The sequence below is a fragment of the Anas acuta genome, chromosome 1, assembly GCF_963932015.1.
Source record: "Anas acuta chromosome 1, bAnaAcu1.1, whole genome shotgun sequence".
NCBI classification, from domain to species: Eukaryota; Metazoa; Chordata; class Aves; order Anseriformes; family Anatidae; genus Anas; species Anas acuta.
The window spans coordinates 3625733-3649106 of NC_088979.1; the positions used below are offsets into that span (position 1 = coordinate 3625733).

At 43.9% G+C, this 23374-nt stretch overlaps 1 protein-coding gene across 1 annotated transcript in view; it reads right to left on the reverse strand.

Moving 5' to 3' along the window:
* Nucleotides 1–3739: 3739 nt before the first annotated feature.
* Nucleotides 3740–23374, reverse strand: part of RSF1 (remodeling and spacing factor 1) — a 55822-nt gene continuing 36187 nt past the window's right edge. The window contains exons 10-16 of the mRNA XM_068699116.1: nucleotides 21682–21736; nucleotides 20241–20350; nucleotides 17328–17395; nucleotides 16406–16613; nucleotides 14997–15220; nucleotides 12667–12858; nucleotides 3740–11252 (exon numbers count right to left, since the gene is read on the reverse strand). Coding sequence (XP_068555217.1) covers nucleotides 10675–11252; nucleotides 12667–12858; nucleotides 14997–15220; nucleotides 16406–16613; nucleotides 17328–17395; nucleotides 20241–20350; nucleotides 21682–21736 — 1435 coding nt within the window. The 3' untranslated portion in view covers nucleotides 3740–10674. The remainder of the gene's footprint in view (nucleotides 11253–12666; nucleotides 12859–14996; nucleotides 15221–16405; nucleotides 16614–17327; nucleotides 17396–20240; nucleotides 20351–21681; nucleotides 21737–23374) is intronic.

A 23374-nucleotide genomic window follows, 5' to 3' on the forward strand; every position in this document is an offset into this window, starting at 1 on the left:
CAGTCAGCATGGTATCTTGTCACCATGGCAGTCATTGTGGTGCCATGGCAGTCACCGTGTCACCGTGTCAGCCACCACGGCACCATCTCATTCACTGTGTCACCGTATCACCATTGTTATAAGTTGCCCCCTTAATTAATTTTCAGAGAGCATTGCATTAAGAATAGAAAGGAATTTATTGAGTAAGCAACAGCAAGCAAAACAGAGCTGGGCGGCTGGGGAGTCTCAGCTCCGCCAACGGCGCGCACCTCACCCCCGCCAGGGTCCCTTTTTAATATTTTGGTAATTCTGGGATTACGCAGCACATCCTGGTGTATTCTGCGACTGTTGCTACGAGGTCGTCTCTGTCCCTCTGGTGGTCGTGAAGATGAAGGCCATAGTCTTCCTCAGCGTTGTGGTTCAACTTCTTTTTTTATTTGGTCATGTTGGCCCGGCGTGAGACAGGAAGGCAGGATGTTGATACAGTAGTTTAGCAATTTATCAAGAGATGGTTACATGAGCTTTGCAGCAGTGTCTTTGAACAAAAGAGGCAACTGAGATGCAGAAGGAGAAAAGGGGAGGGGGTTCTCTTTTTTGTTACATTAAGAAAAAAAAATTTCATAGTGTCTAGCCAAGTATTATCCAGCTCCTTACTTCAGCAGGAAGCTTTTGCAACTCCCGCTCCTCAAACAGAACTCCTTGTTTTTATAATACAAAAGACAATGAACAAATATTTATTGTGTATTACAACCATGTCGTTGTGTCAGCCACCATGGCACCATGTCAGCCACTATGGCACCATGGCACCACGTCAGTCACCATGTCACTGTGTCAGCCACCATGGCACCGTGTCACCATGGCACCACGTCAGTCACCATGTCACTGTGTCAGCCACCATGGCACCGTGGCACCATGGCACCATGTCAGTCACCATGTCACTGTGTCAGTCATCACTGCGCCATGTCAGTCACCATGGCACCATGTCAGTCACTAGGGCACCGTGTCACCATGTCACCATGTCAGTCACCATGGCACCATATCACCATGTCACCATATCACTATGTCAGTCACCATGTCACCATATCACCATGTCAGTCACCATGTCACTGTGTCAGTCACTGTGTCACCATGTCAGTCACCATGGCACCATGTCAGTCACCACGTCACTGTAGAGCTGTGTCATCATGGCACCCCAACACGGCGCTGAGGTGATCTCCAATTCATGGAAGGAATAATTTGGGCTATGAGACTCTGTTGGGCTGCCTACAAAGGCAAAAATAAATCAGCAGAGCCCCTTCTCAGCAGCCGTCCCCACACACTCAAAGGGGAATTTCAGAGGGTGGCTGGCACCGCAGTGCCTGAGCAAGGCACATGAAGAAGCTGGGGAAGGGCCTGGGACACAAGTCCTGTGAGGAGTGGCTGAGGGACCTGGGGGTGTTTGGGGTGGGGAAGAGGAGGCTCAGGGCAGAGCTTATTGCTCTCTGCAACTGCCTGAAAGGAAGGGGTGGGGAGCTGGGGGGCGGCCTCTGCTCACAGGGAACCAGGGCCAGGAGCAGAGGGAACGGCCTCGAGTTGTGCCAGGGGAGGCTCAGGTTGGCAATGAGGAGACATTTCTGCTCAGCAAGAGCGCTCAGGCCTTGGGACGGGTTGCCCAGGGAGGTGGGGGAGTCCCCGTCCCTGGGGGTGTTCAAGGAGAGGTTGGACGTGGTGCTTGGGGACATGGTTTGGTGGGTGATACTGGTAGTAGGGGGACGGTTGGAGCAGATAATCTTGGAGGGCTTTTCTGACCTTAATGATTCTGTGATCACAGCCTTCAATCTGCAGCAGTGGAGTCACCTCCATCTCCTGAAAACTGTCGCTGAGGCAGCACCGCTGTGAAGCTCTCTTCTCCATCAGCAGGCAAAGCTCTTCAGGTTGGCAAATCCATCAGCTGCAGCAGGGCAACGCGTTCAGGAAGACCCCCTGCAACTGTCAGCCTGCCACCATGGTTTGTAGCCTTCCCTTTCATCACTTTAATGAGTTAATTACTCATGTGTGCAAACCCAGCATCTCACAAACACAAAGAGATCATTAACAGAATTGGGTCTTCAGCTTTAGGATAGGATAGGATAGGATAGGATAGGATAGGATAGGATAGGATAGGATAGGATAGGATAGGATAGGATAGGATAGGATAGGATAGGATAGGATAGGATAGGATAGGATAGGATACGGTAGTTCAGTTGAAAGGGACCTTCAAAGATCAAGTCCAACAGCCTGACCACTTCAGGGCTACCCAAAAATTATCCAAATCCTCTTGAACACTGAAAAACTTTTCCTGCAAAACACTGAACATTTTTTCTTCTCTGGACTTTTCTAGTCCTAATCTTGGACAGCGAAGAGGCGAAGCAGCGTATTCTGGAAAAAGAAATCGTGTGAAGAAGCCAGCAGGAACGAGAACATACACAGCTCTTCTACGCTGAGCCTTTTGAGTGCTTTGGAAAGCTCCTCAGCCACTCCCACCCATTTTGGACTCTTAATTATGCAGATCGTTGTAATTCACACAGATAATCACCTTGACAGAAATCAGAGAAACTTCCACAATGAGGTGAAATTTAAACATCGCTAGAACAGAGCGAATAAAACGCCAGCAGCAGTAGATGAGGAAACCATCTGCAAGTTCGTCATGCCAAGGAATTACTGAAGTGCTCATCTGGAAACGAAATCCTACAACTTGTCCACAAACACAGATGAGACTGCAGCGGGCGGTAGGGTGAGCTGAGTTCATTTCTCCTCCAGCACACCAACGTGAGTTTCTCTCGTGTTGCAGACCACTCCTCCAGGAGCAAACAGGACGAAGCACGGTTTAAGCCCAGGTTGGGAAGCTGCTTTTGAGGTTGAGGGCTTCAGCAGAAAGCCACAATCTCCTAATTTACAAGATCCAGATGCTTTATAACGCAGCACCAAGCCTTGAATCTAACAGAAACTTGGGGTGAGTAGGCAGACGTTCCTCACGTTCACAAATGAATTGGTACGGCACCACTCAAAACCCTTTTTCCTCAGCTGTAAGAGCTTAAAAAAGCACTTTGGGAGCCACCTCCACGCTGATATCTGGGCAGTGGATGTCCAGGAGTGCTTCAGGCAGCCCGGGCTGTGTTTAGGGCCAGCGGAGAGAGGCAGGTTCCATCCCAGGGTGGTGAAGGATGCCTTAGGACACCCTGTGGGACTCGCCACCCGAGGGAACCCGTTTCTTTCCCCGGCACTGCCCGCTGCAGGGTGGCCAGTTCAGACTTCAGCATTTACCCCAAGATGATCAGAATCACGGCTCAGAAGCTGTTAAAAATACAAACGTAAGATTTTGGCATTTCATTTCCAGCAAGAGGATTCGGTTTGCAGCAATTTCTCGCTGCCGCAGGGACATGCAGTAGCTCAACTATAACCTGACACTGGGAAAAAAAAATATTGAATACTTAAATACTTAAATAAAAAATAATATATTGAATATTAAATATGTTTTTAGTGCTTCTCTGCAGGCAGGCGTGTAGTGGTTTTACACGTCTCGGCCTAAATAAATGAGCCCAGCTCATTAAGAATTCCCCACTGCAGTGTGAGGAAACCCGAGTGTTGTAGCACAAGGCAAACGCCGAGCTCCATCAGCTCTTCCCCATCGTCAGGGCAGAGAAAAGAAAACTCAATTTTGACCGAATCGGGATAAAAGACGGGTTCTCCATTCCCGTGGCAAGGAGAGGCAGCGGCTTCACCACACAGCATGCTTGGCAGGTCGGGTTATTTCAATTTCTCTTTTTATTATGACAATTTACATGTCATATTTATATGAAAGAAATGACAGTAGATATTATAACAAAAACATTATGAAAGAAAAGTTACACAATTAGGCCTGCGAGCTATAAAATGGCTTCAGGCCCAGCTTATACACAAAGAGTTCTGACCAGAGGACTGTAGTGAGACAACGCTGAACAATTCATTAACAAAAATATTGGCACCAGCCGTAACATTTTCATTTTTTTTTTTTTTTTACTTCATTTACAAGGAATACAGTATTTAAACAGTTGTGTACTGCGAATCTAAAAACATCAGCTGTTGTTAAACTGCAGTTAACCCTTCGAGCACTGAGGCCACCGTGACTTCTTCCATTTGGGAAAAGTTTTCATCGCGTGCTTGGCGTGCGGTATCAGCGGTGGGAAGGGGGGGGGGAGGGAAGACAGTGCAAGCACCACCCAATTTATGTGCAACGAGAAGAACGCTTCCAGTTTTTGTGGTTTTTTTTTTGTTTTTTTTTTCAGCTCCCACACACGCAGCGTGCGTCCCCTTGGTCCTTTCCCTCTGCCGCGACCCGAGGGATCGGACAGCGAGGTTTGGGACTTGTGAAACTTGTGAAACTCTGCGAGGAGCTCGGTGGGACGTCACCGTGTCAACTCTCCAGGGAAAGGAACCAAAACCGAGGCCAACGGTGACGGGACCGCTTTTAAGGAACCCAAGGTTTTCTTTGCCACCATGCAAACAGCCCGCGGGAGTAAGACAAAGCTGTATTTCATGCACGTATCTCTTAAATTTCATAATAATCTTATTTTTTAAGAGACCTGTCTGGCAGTTCGGATCTGATTCTCACAGGAGGTTGGAGGATCATCCTACAAGCAAGTAACCCGGTCTGTGCTGTCAGCAAACACACCCAGCCTTTGTCCAGCAGCTCTCTAAAACCTCTGCGCTGCTTCAGACCCGTCGTGCACGCCGACAGCAGCGACCTTCTGCCTTCCAAACACCACCTCGGGGCCACTGCGGGTCTTTTGGGGTGGGCTGTGCGACACAGGGAGGAACCAGAGACCCGGTTGGCATTAAAAGCGAAGCATTTCAACACAATTAAAAGGGGGAGTACCATTTTCATGAGGAGAGCGTCAGGTTCTGTACAAGGTTTTAGAGTCCATAGAAAGAGTATGAAACGGCAAACTAAACGAGGCGTGGAGTTATGATGGGATCTCCGTCTCTACCACTAACTGGAGCAGCAGATTAGTATCCATTAAGGACTTTTAATTGCTCGAACTACCAAATGGTGCACTGGTGACTAGGCCCTATGGTGTTTTAGCAGGACTTTATCCCCTTGGAATCGTTTAAGCCAGGTTCTGCCGGGCTAACCTACCCCTCAGCTGCGCGGGACACGAGACGAGGAGCGAACAACAAAGCAAACTGCACAGCCTCCAACCAGGGGCAGCCGCCACGGGTCTCTGCGGACCCATCCTAATTTCCGTGGACCCATCCTAATTCCCTCCGCATCCACACTGCGCTGGCGGAACGGTTCCCTCGAGGGAAGAGGCCGTGAGTGGATTATTTTTCTCTTGATTTGAAGGTCAGGGTGAAAAGAGGAGGGCGCCGGGATGAGTCTCTCAACGGAGACCTTCTAGTCTTTAAAGGGCAAGTCGGAAGCAGATTTTGGGGCCTTTCTTGCAAATTGTGGGGGTTTGCGTCCCCGTTTTGCCGCTCCGCTTGCCTCCACCCATTCCCCACCTCCTGCTGCCGCTGGAAGAGCGCCCCGGCAGCAGGAGAAAGCGACTCGGTCTGCACCTGGGGAAGCGGTGAGACTGACTGTACACAAAGTGCTGCAAAGTGCACGAGTAAACCAACCCAAGGGCCAGAGCGGCTCCGCCCTTCGGTTTTCCTTAGGAACCTTTGGGGTTATCTGTAGCAATTGGAGATCTATCTGCAGACACAGCTGCCTTCCTTGAGCCTGTGTCCTCTCTAACTGCTATATTGTCCCCTCTCCTGCTCAGAAGCTCAGGGGTGGGGTGCCAGCATTTACAAAATGATAGTCGAAAACCCAAGTGGTAGGACTTCCTTTTAATTGCAGTTACATCTGGAGCCTTTACACCGCATAACTCGATTATAAAAACTTCTCATCTACTTTAGAGTGTTCTGTTCTCTCCTCCAGAAGCTGTACACAATCTTTTTTTTTCTTTTTTTAAGTGTCATACTAAGCAATATACATCTTTTGCAATATACAAAATAAGTTAAATTACTCTGAAGCGTTGGGACAATCAATTCCCAAGCACGCGTTTTTTTTGCCGTTTGGAACTATCTCATTTAGTTACACCTAATCTAAAATAAGAGCTCGGTAAGTGATGCAGGTTTTCAGCACTGACAAGAAATCTTCAACACCCCAATTGCCGGGGGTCCAGCTTCAGAGATTGTTTTCAACTCAGAAACATTTCTGAAGCCAGAGCTTTCCATGAGGGATCCGATTGGGTACCCAACTCTATAAAGCATCAAAAATGAGTCATTTAGATTTTTTCTTACATCGGTATATGCTGAAAAAAAAATAAGTGTTGTTTCTGATGTATTTATTTCCTGTCTTACAGCATTCGAAGTGATCTAGTCCCTGCCCCACCTGTTACAGAAGGGGGGGGAAGAAAAATAAGACAACCGGGAGACGCGGCCTTGATCCTGCACATCCTCATCTCAGACCACAGTCCTAAACGCTCCTACAGAGGCTTTAAATGCTCTGGGAATTGCAGAATTGTGCTCTTCTCACACGAATTGCTGGAGTTTCCCCCACCATATTCAACACGTTTCGTTTCCCAGAAAGTTACTGTGCTCAGGTATTTGCTATTTTCTCTCTATACGTTAAAGGATTTGATATACTCAGTGAATTGGAAGCATGCTTCAAATGCAAACAGGTACCAAACTTCAAATGCAAACAGGGGTGTGCACGGCACATCACATCCACAGCACGAGCCTGTGAGCAGGCACTGCACAGCTCCCAAACCAACCCTCAGCGCCTACCTAGCACGGTTTGACCTAGGTGACACAAATCTCTTGCTCAGATCGGGTCTGGGGGCTAGGATTACTGCCATCATTTCTTTAAATTGCTGGGTACAAAGTGAATTAAGAAAACAGGTGCCACAAAAAAAAAATTAAAAAAAAAATCCTCATTTACTTTTTATAAAGGAAGTTTGTGAAATACGCAAATTGAAGCAATGACTTGGAAGCTGAGACCAGGCCTTCCTACTGAAGAGCATCGGACACCAAGATGTAAGCGCCTGAAAAGAGGTAAGGAAGGGACACCTCGAAAGAGAACTATTAAATCATTAAATGATTGCAGCATCCAGAGACCAACGGAGTTCAAATGATGAATATTCAGATAAATCGGAACAAGTGCACCGCTACCATACAGTTTCTCTTTTGGGAACACACATTTTTGCCTTGAGGTTCTTTGAGTAAGATCTCTCAAAGCGTTCAGACAGTGATTAGACATCAGGAGTGAGCAGACAACAAGTCCCCCCAAGCCTTTAGATCCCGCTATACGAAGAGTGACTGAGATTTTAATCCAAAGAAATCTTGAAGGTGACCAATTTAGAAAAAAAAGCATCTGTTTCTCTCAAGTGCTGGTAGAACAGAGCAATCCTTTCATTAAAAAAAATCAGGAAGATGCAGTTATTTTATAACAGAATTGGTATCTACGAAGGCAAGCTATGGAAGAGCTCAGAGCTGTTTTGTTCAGCACTGATCTTCCCACAGAATTTCAACACCAAAGGGTTTTTGGTAGCTTGGTGATGCTGTTTTCCATTTTTAAATCAAGGATATGCTTGAGTTTAGGAGATTTGATTATTAAAGACAGCAACAGCGGTGAAATTTTGAGCTCTTAATTCTGGCAGCCTTCTGGCTCGGTTACCACTCTGATTTCCTTACTGCAGGGCAGCCATACCACATGTTTTCTCTCAACCCCATGAGCTGTCTGTGGGATGACAACTCGCCATCGCGCCACTTTGTGGTACACAACGCCTGCTCCCCATGCATTTCCAACTCTCCAGGGCTACCTGAGGCTCTAACTTCAGACATTTAACCTCTGATCGCAGGACGAGGACAGAAGAGCACAAGGTGCAGACACCGAAACACCCGGGGGACGACCCCACACAACGTAACGCAACGGCACAAACCCCGCGTGGCAGCCAGCTGGCCTCAGGCCTGGAAACAACTTCCCAAACAGATCGCACGTTTCCCAGCAAGCAGGAAGCCTCAGAAAGGAGAGAAAAGGTTAAGTTTTAAAGCGTTAGCCTTTCCAGGACATTTTGGCAGATTTCACTCGCACAAACTCGCCTAAGGGAGAGCTCCGGATCCTGGGGGACGAAGCTCTCTCAGATATCAAAGGTGGCTTCTGAGAAGACCGAAGAGTTGGCTTTCCTGGCGACCTACAGACAGTCAAACCTCGCAACACGTTGTCTTCCCACACTTATAAAACTCGGCGCTCCTGATTTAAGCTTCAGCTTCTGCTTTCTGGCCTCTCCTGCTTTTACACCACTCCCTAACGCAGCGCTCCATTTTCTCCCGGTCGGTAAATTCGGTGGTTGAGCTCCTTGGTGTTTTCCCACACGCACAATTAGTTACTCACTAATTAGTTAACGTTTGGGCTGCCTCTAGAAGCAAGAACATTCACTACAGCACCCATCGGACACTAACAGGCTCCGCCTGGCAGCGGGACAGATTATGGCACTGCCAAAAGAGATGAGAAATCGCCGGTCGCACCGTGTGGCTGGACGGGAATCAGCCAGTTTGCACTGCAAATATTAGAACCGCTTAGCAATTATTAACATTAAAGAGTGGAAGCCATCTCTTCTTGCTTGTTTTAAAACACGAGTGCATTAGAAACGCAGAAGCACTGCATTTGGGCATCGCCTAGGCAAAGACAAAGCCCTGGGAGCCCAAATGCTACAAAAGCTTTTAAAAATGTTCTGAACTTCTGTGGCTTTTCACTACCCTGTCTTGATGTCTGCTCACAAAAACTGTTAAGAGTTGGTAAGGTGGAAAAATATTTCATCTTAATGGCATTGAATTCGTTTAGAGAGCAATTTCTCCGGCCGAACTTGTGGCGAGGGAGGTGGGCAACAGAAAGAAGAGTCCCGAGGCCAGAAGGCAGGTGTTCGGGCCCTAGGTTTCCTAGAGAGGTATTTAGTAAAGGCCTAATGCCGGTTTCATCACAAGAAAACAGAAGTGCTCAATGACTGACTAGTAAATACAATACAATGGAAGGGAATCAGGTGGGGCAGGAAAGGAGAACTCACTCCTCAGTGGCAGCAGCAGTTTTGGTGCATCCATTGCCGGCAACGGACATAAACACCAGTCAAAAATCCAAATCTCAGAGCGAAAGGATTAATAGATGTGACCTTTTTGGATTTCAACGCTTGGCAGATCTGTCTGAGCTGTCTGGGAGCTACAACATGTACAAACGCTACAGCCTGCATCTTAATTCACAACGAGAAAACTCAATGCTACCCAAAACAAATTTCAGCTCTGCTCTTTCTTATGTGCCCCATGATGTTTTTTTTTCTTTTGTAATATCCTTTTTTTGTTGTTTTTTTTTTTTTTTTTTTTGTGATTAAAAGCACATATCACTTCACGCCCACTCAAAAGGTGACGAGATGTCTTGGAGTCAAGCGTTTTCTCTCAGAAACACTGCCTTCTTGAAATCAGTTGGTCACATGGCAATTATTAAAATGTATTTTAAGAAAATCCTAATGGCCAAAGGCCGACACTACATTCAAAACCTGCTAATACATCCAGGCAGATAAGTAAAATCAAAACAAAAAACACACACAAACCCCAAAACAGAAAACCTCCAAAAGGAAAACTGTTCCATTTGTTTACTTCAATTTGAAGTAGATATTAAGGACATGAATGGACCAGTCACGGTTTATTTGAAAATCCCTCAATCCTTTGATGCGCTGTAATTCTGTGGGCAACGCAGTTTGTACAAACACATTTCGTTCACAATACTCCGACAGAAGGTGAAACGCAAGTGGCCAGGCAGCTACGGCAGGGTTCTTTTATCTGTCAACGGTTGCAGCACGTCAGGATGCCTTCCAACTTACAGACTAACTTCGTATCAACGCGTCCTCCCTCTAGACACCGGGCATCGAAGATCGTCTGGCGGGCTCTGCGTGAGATCACCTCGTGAATTCATCGCTAGCGTGTTTCGGCTGTCAAAAACTTCATTACAGTACACTTTACTGTACAAACACTTTAAAGGATGTTTATTAGGAAAGTCTGCAAGTCATAATGGATAGCAGAGTTCTTGTTTATGGTACCTTCTTGGCCTCTAGTAATTCTGTTTGCCTCCAGTATTAAAATCAAACTGCTTCCATGAAGGTGATTACTAAAATGAGCTATGGTATGTTAACCTACAACTCACAAAATGCGACAGTACAGACATTAATTTTGAGACTGTCTGTTAAGTTGTAATCTAAGTTGTGAACATTTAAATATAATATATATCTCATATGAAAAAGCTAAAGCACAAGTGCTTCTGCATCCCCCCACCCCGTGAGCCAAACCCACCCCAGTTCCGGTTTGGGCCCTGACCGATTTGGAATGCTTTCTTAGGCCACCCATTTCCACAAATTTGTATGCACTCAGGAAATATAAAGTCAAAAATATACAAATCTCTTGTTGTTATAAGGTTTTTGTGAGTGAAATTACCCAGGACCATGGACTTGGAAGGAGAAGGGGGGGGGGGAAAGAGGGAATTTACAGCAATTCTTCTTCAAAGTTCAAAACTGGTCACTTCACAGAAAGACTGCAGGACTGGTGAAATTCTTGCTTCTAAAAAGTGATACTGTAGTGGAGAATTCTCTAGGAAAAATAAAACAGCTTTTAATAACTGGCCCGCTGGTATGAGCTACCGTGGAATAAATTAGCACAAAAATGGAAGTCTTATAACTGTTCACTGTTACAGACGTAATCAACAAGGTCAGTCACTCTCAAGAGTTCGTCTTCGTCTTCCTCCGGCCCTACCGCTTCCTGCCCGCTCCCCGTCCCGTTGGGTGCCAGGCTGGCGCTGGCCGTGCTGTCCTTGGGGGCCTGGGTCTTCTCACCGGGTTTGCCGATCAAGTTCTCAATGGTTTTACCTGGGCTCTGTCCATTGGTGGAAGGCAAGTCCACCAGGCTGTAGTCCAAAGGGCTCTCCACTTTCCCTACGTTCTCGAAGTCGTCTTCTTCGTCGCTTTCTATCCGGTAGCAGTGCTTCTTGGCGTTGTCTTGGGGAGCCTGGGGTGCCGGCAGCTTGCTGGCAGGCGCGGGGTTCTCCGCGGCGGCGTTGGCGGCGTTCTCACCGGTGTCTTCGTCGTCCGTTTCGATCCGGTTCAGCCGTTTGCGGACCGGCCTCTCCTCGTCTTCCTCGTCCTCTCCTTCCTCCTCGGAGTAGTCGTCCGTGCTCCGCCGCCGTTTTCGAATCAAGCGCTTGGACTCCTTTGTGGAATCGTCGTCTTCCGAGTTCTTGGACGTGTAGCTCTCTGCAACGAGCAGCAGACTTAAAGCCGTTAGCAAAGGGGGGGCACGCGCAACAGCCAACGCGTTCCTGTCCTCTCATCTTTCACCCTCAACAAAAAGACGCCCCTCTCTCACCCCGCACATCCAGGCTCCTTCCTCAGTCCCCAACCACAGCACAATGCGTGCTTGCTTTTTCATTTTAAAGCAATAAACGAGCTGTGGCTGTTCAGTTTCGGGTCTGAGAAGTACCAGAGGCTCTGGAGGCCGGTGTAAACACCCCCAGGTGTTAACTGCGTGACACACAAATGCATCCCTGTCCCATGACACCTATTTTACACCCTTCCAGAAACTGAGGCCCCAAATAATGGCTGAACTACCTTCAAAATATATAAAAAAATATAGATCCTTGCATACAGCTATACTACCCCCGTACACAGCTTCTTTCCAAGTATATGACACCTCTTAAATGCCCCCAGAAGATTGCTGCCCTTTCACAGGAGGCCTTTTTTTGGCAAACTGGGCTTTCGTGCAGGACAGACCCCATCAGGCAGGCCCTGTTTGAAGTCACGATGCAGGCAGCAAGACCCTCGGCCACCAAAGACCCGACAGGTTTTTAGCAGGCAGCCTGCACATCCAATTTCTGAGGGCAGACTGCGTATCGAGGATCGAGTTTTCAAGGCTTTACGTCCTTGTTTCCCTTCAGGGAAGAGGATCCTGTAGCAGGCTGTAAACTTGGGCCAGCACTTCCCAAACTTACCTACAAGTCAGAGGCCTGCAGAGATTTTCTGAGCAGCCCTGGCATCCACTGCACCCCACAGGGCTCGGCGTCTCTGAGAAGCTGTCTCATGAGCAGGGTGTCCAGAACACAAAGGCCCCAAAGCCAGTGGTTGTTTTTGAGAGATAATAGGGCAGCTCAATGCATGCCAGGTGCTCACGGTGTGACAGATATTAGTGGGATCAGGCTTCCTCTGTGACAGCACCCGGTGAGACACCTGCCCCTAGCACAGCACCTTCGACCAGGACGTCGAGTAGGGACTGAAAAAGGCTGAGCTGCCAGGGAGAAATGTAGGCTGGCACAAATACAAGCGGTAACAGCCTTTGTCTCGCAAAAGAGAATCTTTAAAGACTCAGAGGAGGATGTTTTGTGACCTCTTAGTGGAAAAATGGCCAAATGGTTACACTAATGATAGTGTCAGCATCCCAGCAGTCAGACACAGAAAATCCCACCCAGAAGGCAGGCGTGGGGCAGCAGAGGCTTTGAGAAATAACTGTAACAGCGTGTCACAGAGGAATGTTTCAGAAGGAAACAGTTTCTGAGAAACATCAAGGAACTCTAGCAAGAAAATTCCCTGGGCACATCAGAATTACACTGAGTTTTCTCCTCGGGCTAACGCTGACATACAGCAGCTCCTGCAATCACGGACTGCTCATTTTTACCTTCGCTGTCCGAAGTGGAGAGCCTGCGTTTATGAACTCTTCTCAACTCCTTTCCATATCGGACGCTTTTCTGGGAGCCCTCGCTTTCCGAATCTTCCTTGTAGTTAACTTGTCTCTTCTGATTCCGCCTTGATCTTCTCCTCCTGGTTTCCAGGTAATCGTCATCGCTGTAATCCGTGTATTCGCCGCTCTCTGTGCAGAAGGAAACAGCCAGGTCCGTTACTCCATTAAAGCAAAACTCGACTATTTGGAGAAGCTTTAGAGCAACATTAATAAAATCACGCACTCTTCCAGCACGGGAGAGTCTCAGCCAGCACGCCTCATCACCCTGACCTGTTCCAGCCTCACGCATCCATTCCCCTTTCACTGTCAGAGCAGAATTGCTTGCTTTGAAAATCTCCTCACAAACCTTTCTCCATCAAACTCCTTCAGAACAGCTCTGCTCACTGTGCTTTTGTTCCCTCTACTGGTGCCAAAGCTGCCTCCTCTACAGTTCCTGCTGGCTGAAACCACCCGAGCGAATCCAAGTGACGGCACACACATTACTGCTTCCACTGGAAAATCCTTCCTGGTTTGTACATTTAAAATCAGTGCACTCTACTCAAATCATTTTCAAAATAAGCAGACGAAGAGAAGAAAAAAAACAATGACACGGTGAGAATCCAGGTAAAATTTGACTTTGAAATATTAAATCGTTAACAAAAATCAGGCTTAAAAGTTTGCTTACAACAGAAGCTGCAGAGAAGAATCTTACAGCTATTCCCAGTTCTTCCTGCCCCAGACTACTGCACCTACTGTCTCTAAGAATTAAATTTATTTAAATTTTCAGTACTCGACAATAGTTTTACAACAACTTTTTGCTGCTTTTTCACTGAGCTGTGCCAGAATAATTATCCTGAGGTCACGGCACATTTCTACATGGGTCACAAAACGTTCTTAAGTTACTAACATCACTCACAGGTCAACGTAGCAACTCTCTTTACCTCCTACAATGTTAGAGAATGGATCAGGGCAAGTTGGCACAAACAACCACCTTCAGAAAAAAATCTCCATCACTGGAGACTGAAAACAAAGCCACTCACAGGGCATGTTACTTCTTTAGTTCAAAATAGGGTTAAGGCAGGATCCTGAGGGACAGTAACAGGGGTAAAGAAAAACACAGTTAGATGTAGAAGGAATTATATTAGAAGCAGGCTCTACCTACAGCTTTTTGACACAAAAGAAAGAAAACTGCATTTGTATTCAGTCTCCTCTTTCTTCTCTTTTTTTTTAAACAGGGTGCTTTGGACGGTACATTACGGAGTGCTGATTTTCTCACAGATATGTGTCTACAAGCAAATAAATAAATTTTGCTCGCAAAGTAGGTGACTCTTTAGATCCTCCAGCTTCTGCAAATATCTTCATTAATAACAGCTTACATTTGGGACAGGGAGACAGCAAGTGGATGCAGCTGTCTTAATCTGCCCATGCATTAACCCTCCTTTTGGATACCAGTACCTCAAAGCCGCCTACTCCAACAATTTAACACCCCAGAGTACTTACTAGCTTAAATTCACAATAAAATTAGTGAAGGTGATTATATATCTGGCACTTTCTAGTACTGGATCTCCAATGAAGCAGAAGCACAGAGGGCGGTCTTCAGAGAACGACGCAAATCACCCAAAGGTGTGCATGTTGTATAGGTATTATTCACACGCTTTAAATTGTGCAAACAGAACCTGAACTGCCTGAAGGACGAGTAGAATGAGTGAATTATTAGGCGCGACAAAGGCTTTAGTTACTACAGATGAGAGAGGATAAATGCAGAAGAGACAGATTCGAGGTGTTAGGGTCTGCTTTCATGCCTGCCGGGGAACACAGCATGCCATACAACGGCTCCCTGCAGCTGAAGGAATTACTTGTCCATACAAAGGGAGGGAAAATGTTTCTTTCAGAAGAAGCTTTTTCAATTTATACAGAAGGTCTTCAAACAGATGTAAAGAAATATATTTTTGTCTCCATCCTCTGTTTTCCCTGCAATCACGATCCAAACAGGAAGGTACGGGATAGCTGAAGCTGTACACAAAGGACATACCGTGACAGAAGCATCCATTTAAATACATATTTATTTAAGTGCCAAGAAGCCAGTACTCTGGAATAGTTTCCTTCAGAATACTCGCAGCAGAACAAGCAGCAAGCTGCTTTACAGACAGGAAGCAAAGATGACATGTGACTTAACCAAAGCAACCAAAACCATTAATGTCAAAGTCGTGACAGGAAACTTGAGACTTGCACTCCTCCTCTCTCCAGTATGAAGTATTTAATGCTTTTGGAGGACTACTGATACTCACCAGATTCTCTGCTTGAATTCTCTTCAGAATCTTCCTCTTCATCGTCTTCAGAATATTTTTTCTTGACTGTTTTCCTTCGTAACCGCCGGCTTTGCCTCATGGGCCTGGAGAGGTGTCGCCGGGATATGCGGGCGCAGAACTCGGAATCACTGTCCTCGTTCGATGGCGGGTCGTCTTCGCTTTCATCCAGATTTTCCTCCGATATAACAAACTCGTCCTGAGATCTGTTCAGAGAGAGACCACAGACAACAGAGAGATCTGAAACAAAGCATCAAAACGTGACCTCCATTTTATGAGCAAGTAATAAATGCAAAGCAAGTGCTGTCTTTAATAAATCTTTCTGCACAAATCTTACAGAAATAACGTGTACTAAAGATCCAGAGAGAGCAAACTGCTGTCTCTGGAGTTAAATTTCAGTTTTCTACTGGGGAGACAGCTTTACAGGGCGTGAGATTACGCAGCAGATCAGAACAGCAGGTGACTATGAACGCTACAGCAAACTGAGACTGCATTTGGCCGCCAGCTGAATGTAAATTCCAGTACAACACTCCGAATGCGTTCAGTGGGGATCTGATTTGAAAATGCATGAGCACACTTTAACAGACCGACGTGCTATTAAATCCGTGAGATTTCCAAAAACTACATTGACTGATTGGAAATTTCCAGCACATTTTGCCTAACTATTCGGGGTGCCATTGAAAACTTCTCATCACATAAAAAGAAAAAGCTCAAGAGATATTTGCATCTGTCTTGTGTAGGTTATCTATAAACTTAGTAAATTGACCATATGACTGGTGTAAAACTTTAAAAGTTGATGGTAAAGAGATTAAACCTCCATTATGGTTCTCCACTGAGGCATAAAGGAAATCTAAAATTATTAATAATCATTTAACTTTAGGAATTTCCCTGTCTGAAAGATGAGAAACTCCAAGGAAAAAGAACTTCAGTCAGCTAAAGCAATATTAATTCAGTATTGAAACCTTCACATAATTGTTTTCTATAATATAAACCTCTTGACTGTGTTCAAACTCTACCTTTTAGAAAGCAAAAATCAAGAACTGATTTCGGAACTCACGTGTCAGGGTGGAGAATTTCACTCCTCTATTTCTAAATGGCAATCACGCCAAATGAAAATCCCACAAAATATGACATTTTCAAAAGGAAAGAGCCTGCCTCATTTTAGCTACATCTTTGTTAAGGATACATTTTCCTTAAAATGCAGGTTGGATGATTGCAGCAAATAGATTTGGAATGCAGTTTTTCCAGCACAATTAGGTTCTACTAGGCCAGGAGTACTTTTTGCTCCTGGCCTAGTGGAGTACACACACCCCTAATGACCATTTTAGGGGCACTGCAAAGTCACAGAAACCTGTAGCAGCCAGGGATTGGAAGCTAAACTGCAGACCTACCCATCGCTGATCTTAAATTCATCCTCGCTCTCCTCCTCATCCAGGTTACTGTCACTATCCAGGTCGTTTAGTCGCCGTCGTTTCTTGCGCCGTGCTGCAGCAGCCCTTTGTGGTCGCTTGTTTTCTTTCCTTTCTTCCTCTAGGATTGTAGAAATGTCTTTCCCGCGGTGACCTGTGATATTAGACATGTCTTTGCCTCTGCCAATGCCTGAATTCAGTGAGAGCAAAGGGAAAATAAGAACAAGTTTATTTGTATTCAACTTTGCACGCATCTTTCTTCCACATCTCTAGCTTCAGCTTATTTTCTGTAACACAGAATAATTTTTGTCATGCAAGGCACTGGCTGGGGTCTTGTTCCTGACACACACAGCCCCAGCTGTGGTCACTTGGAAATACTGAAGTCAACCTGGAAGACAGCAGCTAAATGTCAGCATTCTGATACTTAACCCCAATCCACATCATTCCCAATATGAGTGCTTTTTGAGGGGGGCAGATATTAAAAAATAACCCAAGTTTTACAGGTGTCAAATGCCAACAGCACTAGCTACCACTCCATTCAGAAATTCAAAACTTAGCAAATTAATTTTAAAAGGTTTCTTTAAAAATTTTAATTAATGAATTTTAAATTAATAATTTTTTAAAAAATGAATTTTAAAAGCTTTTCACTGTATTCATATATCAAAACATGAACACACTGAATTTAACTACCAAGACCAAATACTTTTTGGCATCTTTTGGCAGCCTGGAATGGCCATTTCCAAGGGAAGTTAATTAGTTTGACTCTAAAAGTACAGTAGTAAAAACTGTTAATTATGTTGTTTTAAGGGAGAGGATTGTATTTGTTGCCTATCATATCAAAAGAAATCTGGACTTAATCATCTTGCCCTGCTGCAATGAAAACCAAATAAAGTCAGAAACATACCTCCTCCATCAGCTTCCTTGATATCATCTTCAATTGCCTCATCAATTGCCTCATCAAATTCATCAAACCTAAAAGTAACATCTTTCATTTATGACTTTATTTGATATTATGAAAACATACCTCCAAATCTAACACTGCTTTAAGAAATCACACCGCACGGGTAGGGGGCTGGATATATAACAAAATAACAGACAACGGGCCAGATATATGATGAAATAGCAACATTTTAAAAGGTGTATTTATTATTTTGATGTGCTAGCAGAGTATTTGTCATTGCCAGGGCGTATTACTATTGATTTATACGAACAGAAAACCACCTTCATTTTACATGACAGGATTCAGCAATATATAATTCCAACATTATTTTTAAATGGTATCGGTGGCATTTTTCAAGCACCTTTTATCTGGATGACATATCCACTGAAAATTGGCAAAATAGGTTTGCTGAAAAGCACCTGAAAAGTATAATTATGCACCCTAATTTTTCCTTGAAAACTTATTTCACATAGCTTCTTTTCTCTTCTTTAAAGCTCACAGTAATTATGTCTTATGGATCTGCAACATTCTAAGCTGAACAGATAAAATATACCACTCAGACTTCATAATTATATAGAAATAGACTTGATGTAATGTTATATAATGAAATAGGAAAACCAAAAGCAAAATACTGGAGTACGCTTTTGTAAAACTGCACAAATCCCTACAAAGTGAGGAACTCATTTAAAGGGAATGGCAAATGGAGGAGAAAGGATCCAGCCCTTTTACACGGAAGATGACTTCTTTGCTTTGTTTCTTCAGTTCTGAACTCAAATCTTGCAACAAAAGACTGTTACCTGCATTACCAAAATGATGCCTTCAGATGCAAAAAGTAGAGATTTTATTAATTATAGAGAAAAAACATTTTGTTTAGATTATTTTTTTCTTCTAATCATTTTTCTTCTTATCATTTTTTAATAGAAATGACTAGTGACTGGACAATACTTTCATAAAAAATTCACTTGCCAGTCACTAAAGATTACAGCTATGTTTATCTCAGTCCTCCATTGAGAACGCCATCAGAACAAGATGAAAATAAATCTGGCAATTACTCTGTGTTCCAACAGTAACCATAAAACTCTTCTTTAAAAATAACATGATTGATTTCTGGCCTCTCTGTACATCTAAGAACAACCGTATGTCATGTTTAAGGCAGTTTTACATGGTAAGAAACTAACTCTGAAATTATTCCATCAATAAGATTTATTCCACATCACCCAAAAGCTGTTTTCCCTCTGCAGCACTAAAGACACCCTCTTTAAAATGTGAGGAATCACTTAATGCTTTCAAAACACTGCTAACAAATAACCTGAAATGAAACGTGAGCTGATAACTGCTTGTCCGCTAGGTGTAATGGGACATTATTCCTTCTGCTGCTGCTTTATTTGTGAGGCAGATACTCTCTAACCTGCTCAGGAGAGGAAGACACAGATGACTCATGGCACAAAGGAATTAACCTGTCTTTGGAGAAGCAGAATGCTACACGATACAGATTTGTCCGTGAGCGGAATGAGACATTTAGCATTTATTTTCCCACTCTGAGGGAAAGCATACACAATTCTCACTGCCACCGGTCGGACTTCACTGCAGGCACATCAATCTGAAGTGACACCCTGACATGTGTAATATTTCCACCAGCTCTAAGTTATCTGTACGATGGAGTCTGTAGGAAAGGCTGTCATTTTCTATCAGAAGATTGATTTTCAAGAGCCACGTTATATTAAACATTATTTCAAATGCAATTTACTGTCTTTGTACCATGTGTGCCCTGCTGAAGTCATGCCAGATATCCTACAGGCACCGTTTTTTCCTCCTGGTTGGCTGCTGCCTGACCTGTCACACAGCAGCAATTCTATGTAATCGTGCCCGTGGCATAATGTTCCTTACAGAAATACCTGATTTTGCAAACCAGCAATGACATTTCTGTTAGTGTGGCTTCTGCTGCTGATTTTAAAAGTTACTGAAAAGCAACAGCTAAGTGAGGTCAGGCTGAGTTTTCTGAACAGGCTGGAAAACTCACCAGACACAAAGGCTATGCCTCTCGTCAACCAGGCTGAGCTTAATCATGGTTATTGCTGGAAGGTTTTGGAAGTTGTAATATTCTAATTTTTTATGATACAGGTCTACACAGAACAAGTACTGTGGGAAAGGCAATATTTTTTATTCTTTATATTGTTAATGCAGCTGGGATAAAAAGCACGAGCTCTCAGGCAACCAACCACGTCCTTCTCTAATCCCCTGGGGAGGATACTGGACATATCTCAGGGTATTTAGAAAATAGTTTATAAAACACTCTGACAATACACGGAGAGCAAAAGATAACATGAAGATTGTGCTGAATTTTGGAAACCTTAGTGGCCTGTTCTACTTTTACTTTCAGAATGCAGAGTCTAAATGCCTTGGATTTTTAATTTACCAGTTGCATTTTTATCATCACAATTACTCTGCAGAGTTGTTCTCTTCTAATTGCACATTAAGTTTCATGCCCCTTTTGTGTAAAGTAGCAGTAAAGGGGAAAAAAGAGGGAGAGGAATTTCAGGCCTTTACACAGAACGTAAGTTTCTCTTTCAAGAGAAAGGAGGGGCATAACTGGGCTGCTTTAACTTGCTGCAGAAACTGCAGTAACACCAAAATCTCCTCCAATATTCCCGAGCAAAGAAAGTACCGTGTGCATTTTACATCTTTTACGCATCTGCCCTTTGCTATGCTATAAAAATACATCAAGCATAAGCAGCATTCAGAGAAAGAACAAAGACACTTTAATTTGGTTGCTCTTTTAACTATAAACGTCTGCTTGAGAAGCTGTGGGTTGCTTGAGAAAGAACATGACAATGACTTTTTGTGTTGTTTTACAAGCTATTTAAACAAGCTGCCTACCTGTAGCTTATGCATTTCCGGGTTCTGGTAGACCTCCTTTCAAGTAGCTTTGATTTGGGCTTTTTGGAATCTTTCTTTTTTTCTTCCTGACCTTCAGGTATTTCTGGCTCCTGTTCACATAAGACAGAGTGTCAAAACGTTTTCTCTTCCCTCCCTCGCTCCAGATTTATTACGACTGAACTCCTGCCATGCAGATTTTTATGTAATACAGAAAGTTTGTGTGTCCAACACAACACATTTTGATTTCCAATGCAACGACTCGTTACAGCGCGGATTTCAGGGGAACGCTGGCTGACAGTGCCCTTCCTGACAGCCTAATTCAGGTTCTTGTATCGCTGTGTTTACACTGCAACACTCAGGTGATCCTCTCAGGACTTGTAAGCAGCAGCTGAACACGCTGTTGCTCATGTAAGTCTCTACCTACTAAGCACAGGGACTCTGCATCTGCACCCCCACATTGGTCTCTGCCCCCAGACAGCTAACGGCACGGGTGCTTTGCTCAGGGGCTCCCCTTGGTCTAAGCCATCACAAATGCCTTTACTTGGTGCAGTTTCAATGAAATTCCAATGAAATTCCACGCAGTTTAAATTTAAGATGTTGTTTCCAAGTTATTAAGTTAAACAAACAAATAAAATCTGTCCCTGGGCAGATATTTTTAAAAATATTTATTAAATACTTGCTCTCAGCCAGAGAGTCTTTTGCAGGTTTGTAAAATCTGTTGTCACGTGTCGGATATCCACAGACACAGGGAGAAAATTAGCTTTACTACAGCCAGAATGGAAAGTTTGTGTTTAAAACAAACTGCAGTTTCATTTTCTACATTAAAGCAAGGAACAGATTATATAATTTTGGATAAAAGCATTTGGCTATGACATGAAGAAATTCACTTTAAACTGTATTCAAGAAGCGAAAAAAGGGCAATCACCACATAAGTAAAAATATTTTTCCTATTCTGCAAAGGGAAACCATGTACAAACTCTGTTAATAGCACTAAATGCCTATAGTTTTTCACCAAACTTCAGTATGAACTTGTTGTAGGCAAAGGAACTGCATAACCTCACTCCCCACAGGCCAGAACCACTCATTTTTCTCCATCAGCTCTAAAGGCTACAGCAATTAGCTTAGAGACAGCAGACAGCAGAGTTAATTGCACTGAATCCCACCTCTACAACTGGCAGGATGGCAGAGCACTCTACTCAACACCCAAATGTAAGGCAATTCTGTGATCTTTACCAACAGAGGACTCTGTGTAGCGCCAGATGGCTCTAACAAGCCATGAAAGCTCCCTCGGCTTCAAATTCACCCTCAGACTAAAATGAAGGCCACCAGATTATTTCTGTCCTCAATATCCATTGATTTTTCTTTCCAAGATGCTAGTAGCTCTCTGAACACAACACTGAGAAAGAATACAGAATGCTGCAACGTAGATGCAGTGACCTACCTGCGGTGGGATGATGTTCTCAATACTGATGCCCACGTACACCAACCGCTCTTTTCTGTAGGAGAGAAAAAAAGAATGTAAGTTTACAGAAAGATTGCAGGTATCTAAAACAATGTTGCAATTAGCACCATTTGAAGCTCTTATTATCACTTACAGAAGCATCCAAAGAAGGTGTTCCAACTGAAAACCGTTATTATAGCTGGAATCTAAATACTGAAATATCTAAATACTAAATCGAAATACTAAATACTAAAATCTAAATACTAAATCCAAGTATCTAAATTCTAAATCTCATGTGATTACATTTTCATGTGTGCATAATATAAGTGATTTCCAAAGAGTTCTCACAAACAGCAACATTTGAAGATTGCAAGCACCCCAGAAATGACTGAATTCGTATACAAAAAGCAATTAAAAAACCAGCTGAAAAACCCTGATGTTGTGATGATACCAGATCTATAACCACCACTGATCTTGGAAGCACTGGAAGATAAAATGGGAATTTAAAATCACACTGAACTGGAAGAATGAGATGAAGACGGGATGCAATTCCAAAAGGACAAGTGCCGGGAGAGAGAACAGTGCTCAAATATAGGAAAAATGACTGTAAGGAGAAGGAGGCTGTCCTTCTGGATGACAGTAGGTAAGAGGATTAAATCAAAGTGAGTAAAATTGAGTTTAGGGGGCAGCAGCAAGCTTAGCTTGCCTCCGAGCATCTTCTGAATTGCTTTGGGCACAAGCCTGGTGCCTGGCCTCTGCTTGCTGCTGCAGCCACAGCAGGAGATGCCTCCAGTATCCCAGCACCTCACTGAGAGCACGAGGTGCTGAACCCAGCTATCAAAGAGCAGTCTGTCGCCTTCTTCTATGAAAACAAGGGATAGTTTGGATAAGTGAAGATAGCAAAGAAAGCTATGCTGAGCAGCTGTACTGAGCCCGTGTCCTGGAGTCGCACCAGGATGCATCAGGTGCACAAGGACACAAAGGTGTAAGGTGCATATTAATCTGAGATGCCTTTACTTCATTATGTTATGCACATAATTACAGGCTTCTATGTGTAAAAAATTGGTTTCTAAAACTGTGATTAGCTTATAAACAATCTAAGTAAATTTTACAATAGCCTTCTGACCAGCCTCCTGCGTTTTTATCCCAATAACCTTCTGAAGAACGGTCTGCTGAGAGAATTTAGCAGAACATTCTTAAATGACACAAACTGGTATAGTTCCTGAAGTCATACTGACAGAAAGCAGAAAAGTTTTACAGGCAAAAAGACCATGAGCTTTGACAACTCTGTATCATTAGATCTAAACTGAAAAGTCTGGCTCTGTATTAAAGTAATTGTTTGTGTCTCCTACCATCAGCTTCCAAAAATGAGAGCTCAAAAGAAATTGTCTTCGTCCACCTGAGAGCCATGAGAATGTTTGGATGACAGGAATTTTCTCATACTCTGTGCAAAGTCACCGTGCTCTTACAAATGAGTTTAAACAGCATCTTAAGGCAAGGAACGCAACTCCTAAAATCAGAAAATGGATTTTATGGTCTCCATTTCTCGTTTTTTGTAGTGCAAAACATCAAGAGATGGGAGAGATGAGTAAAATTCAACTGTTTTTAAATGTGATCAGTGAGCTTTTGGGGATCTGCTTTACCTCCCCTGGCTTAGGTACACACTGTTTAAGAAATTAGCAAATAAAACTCC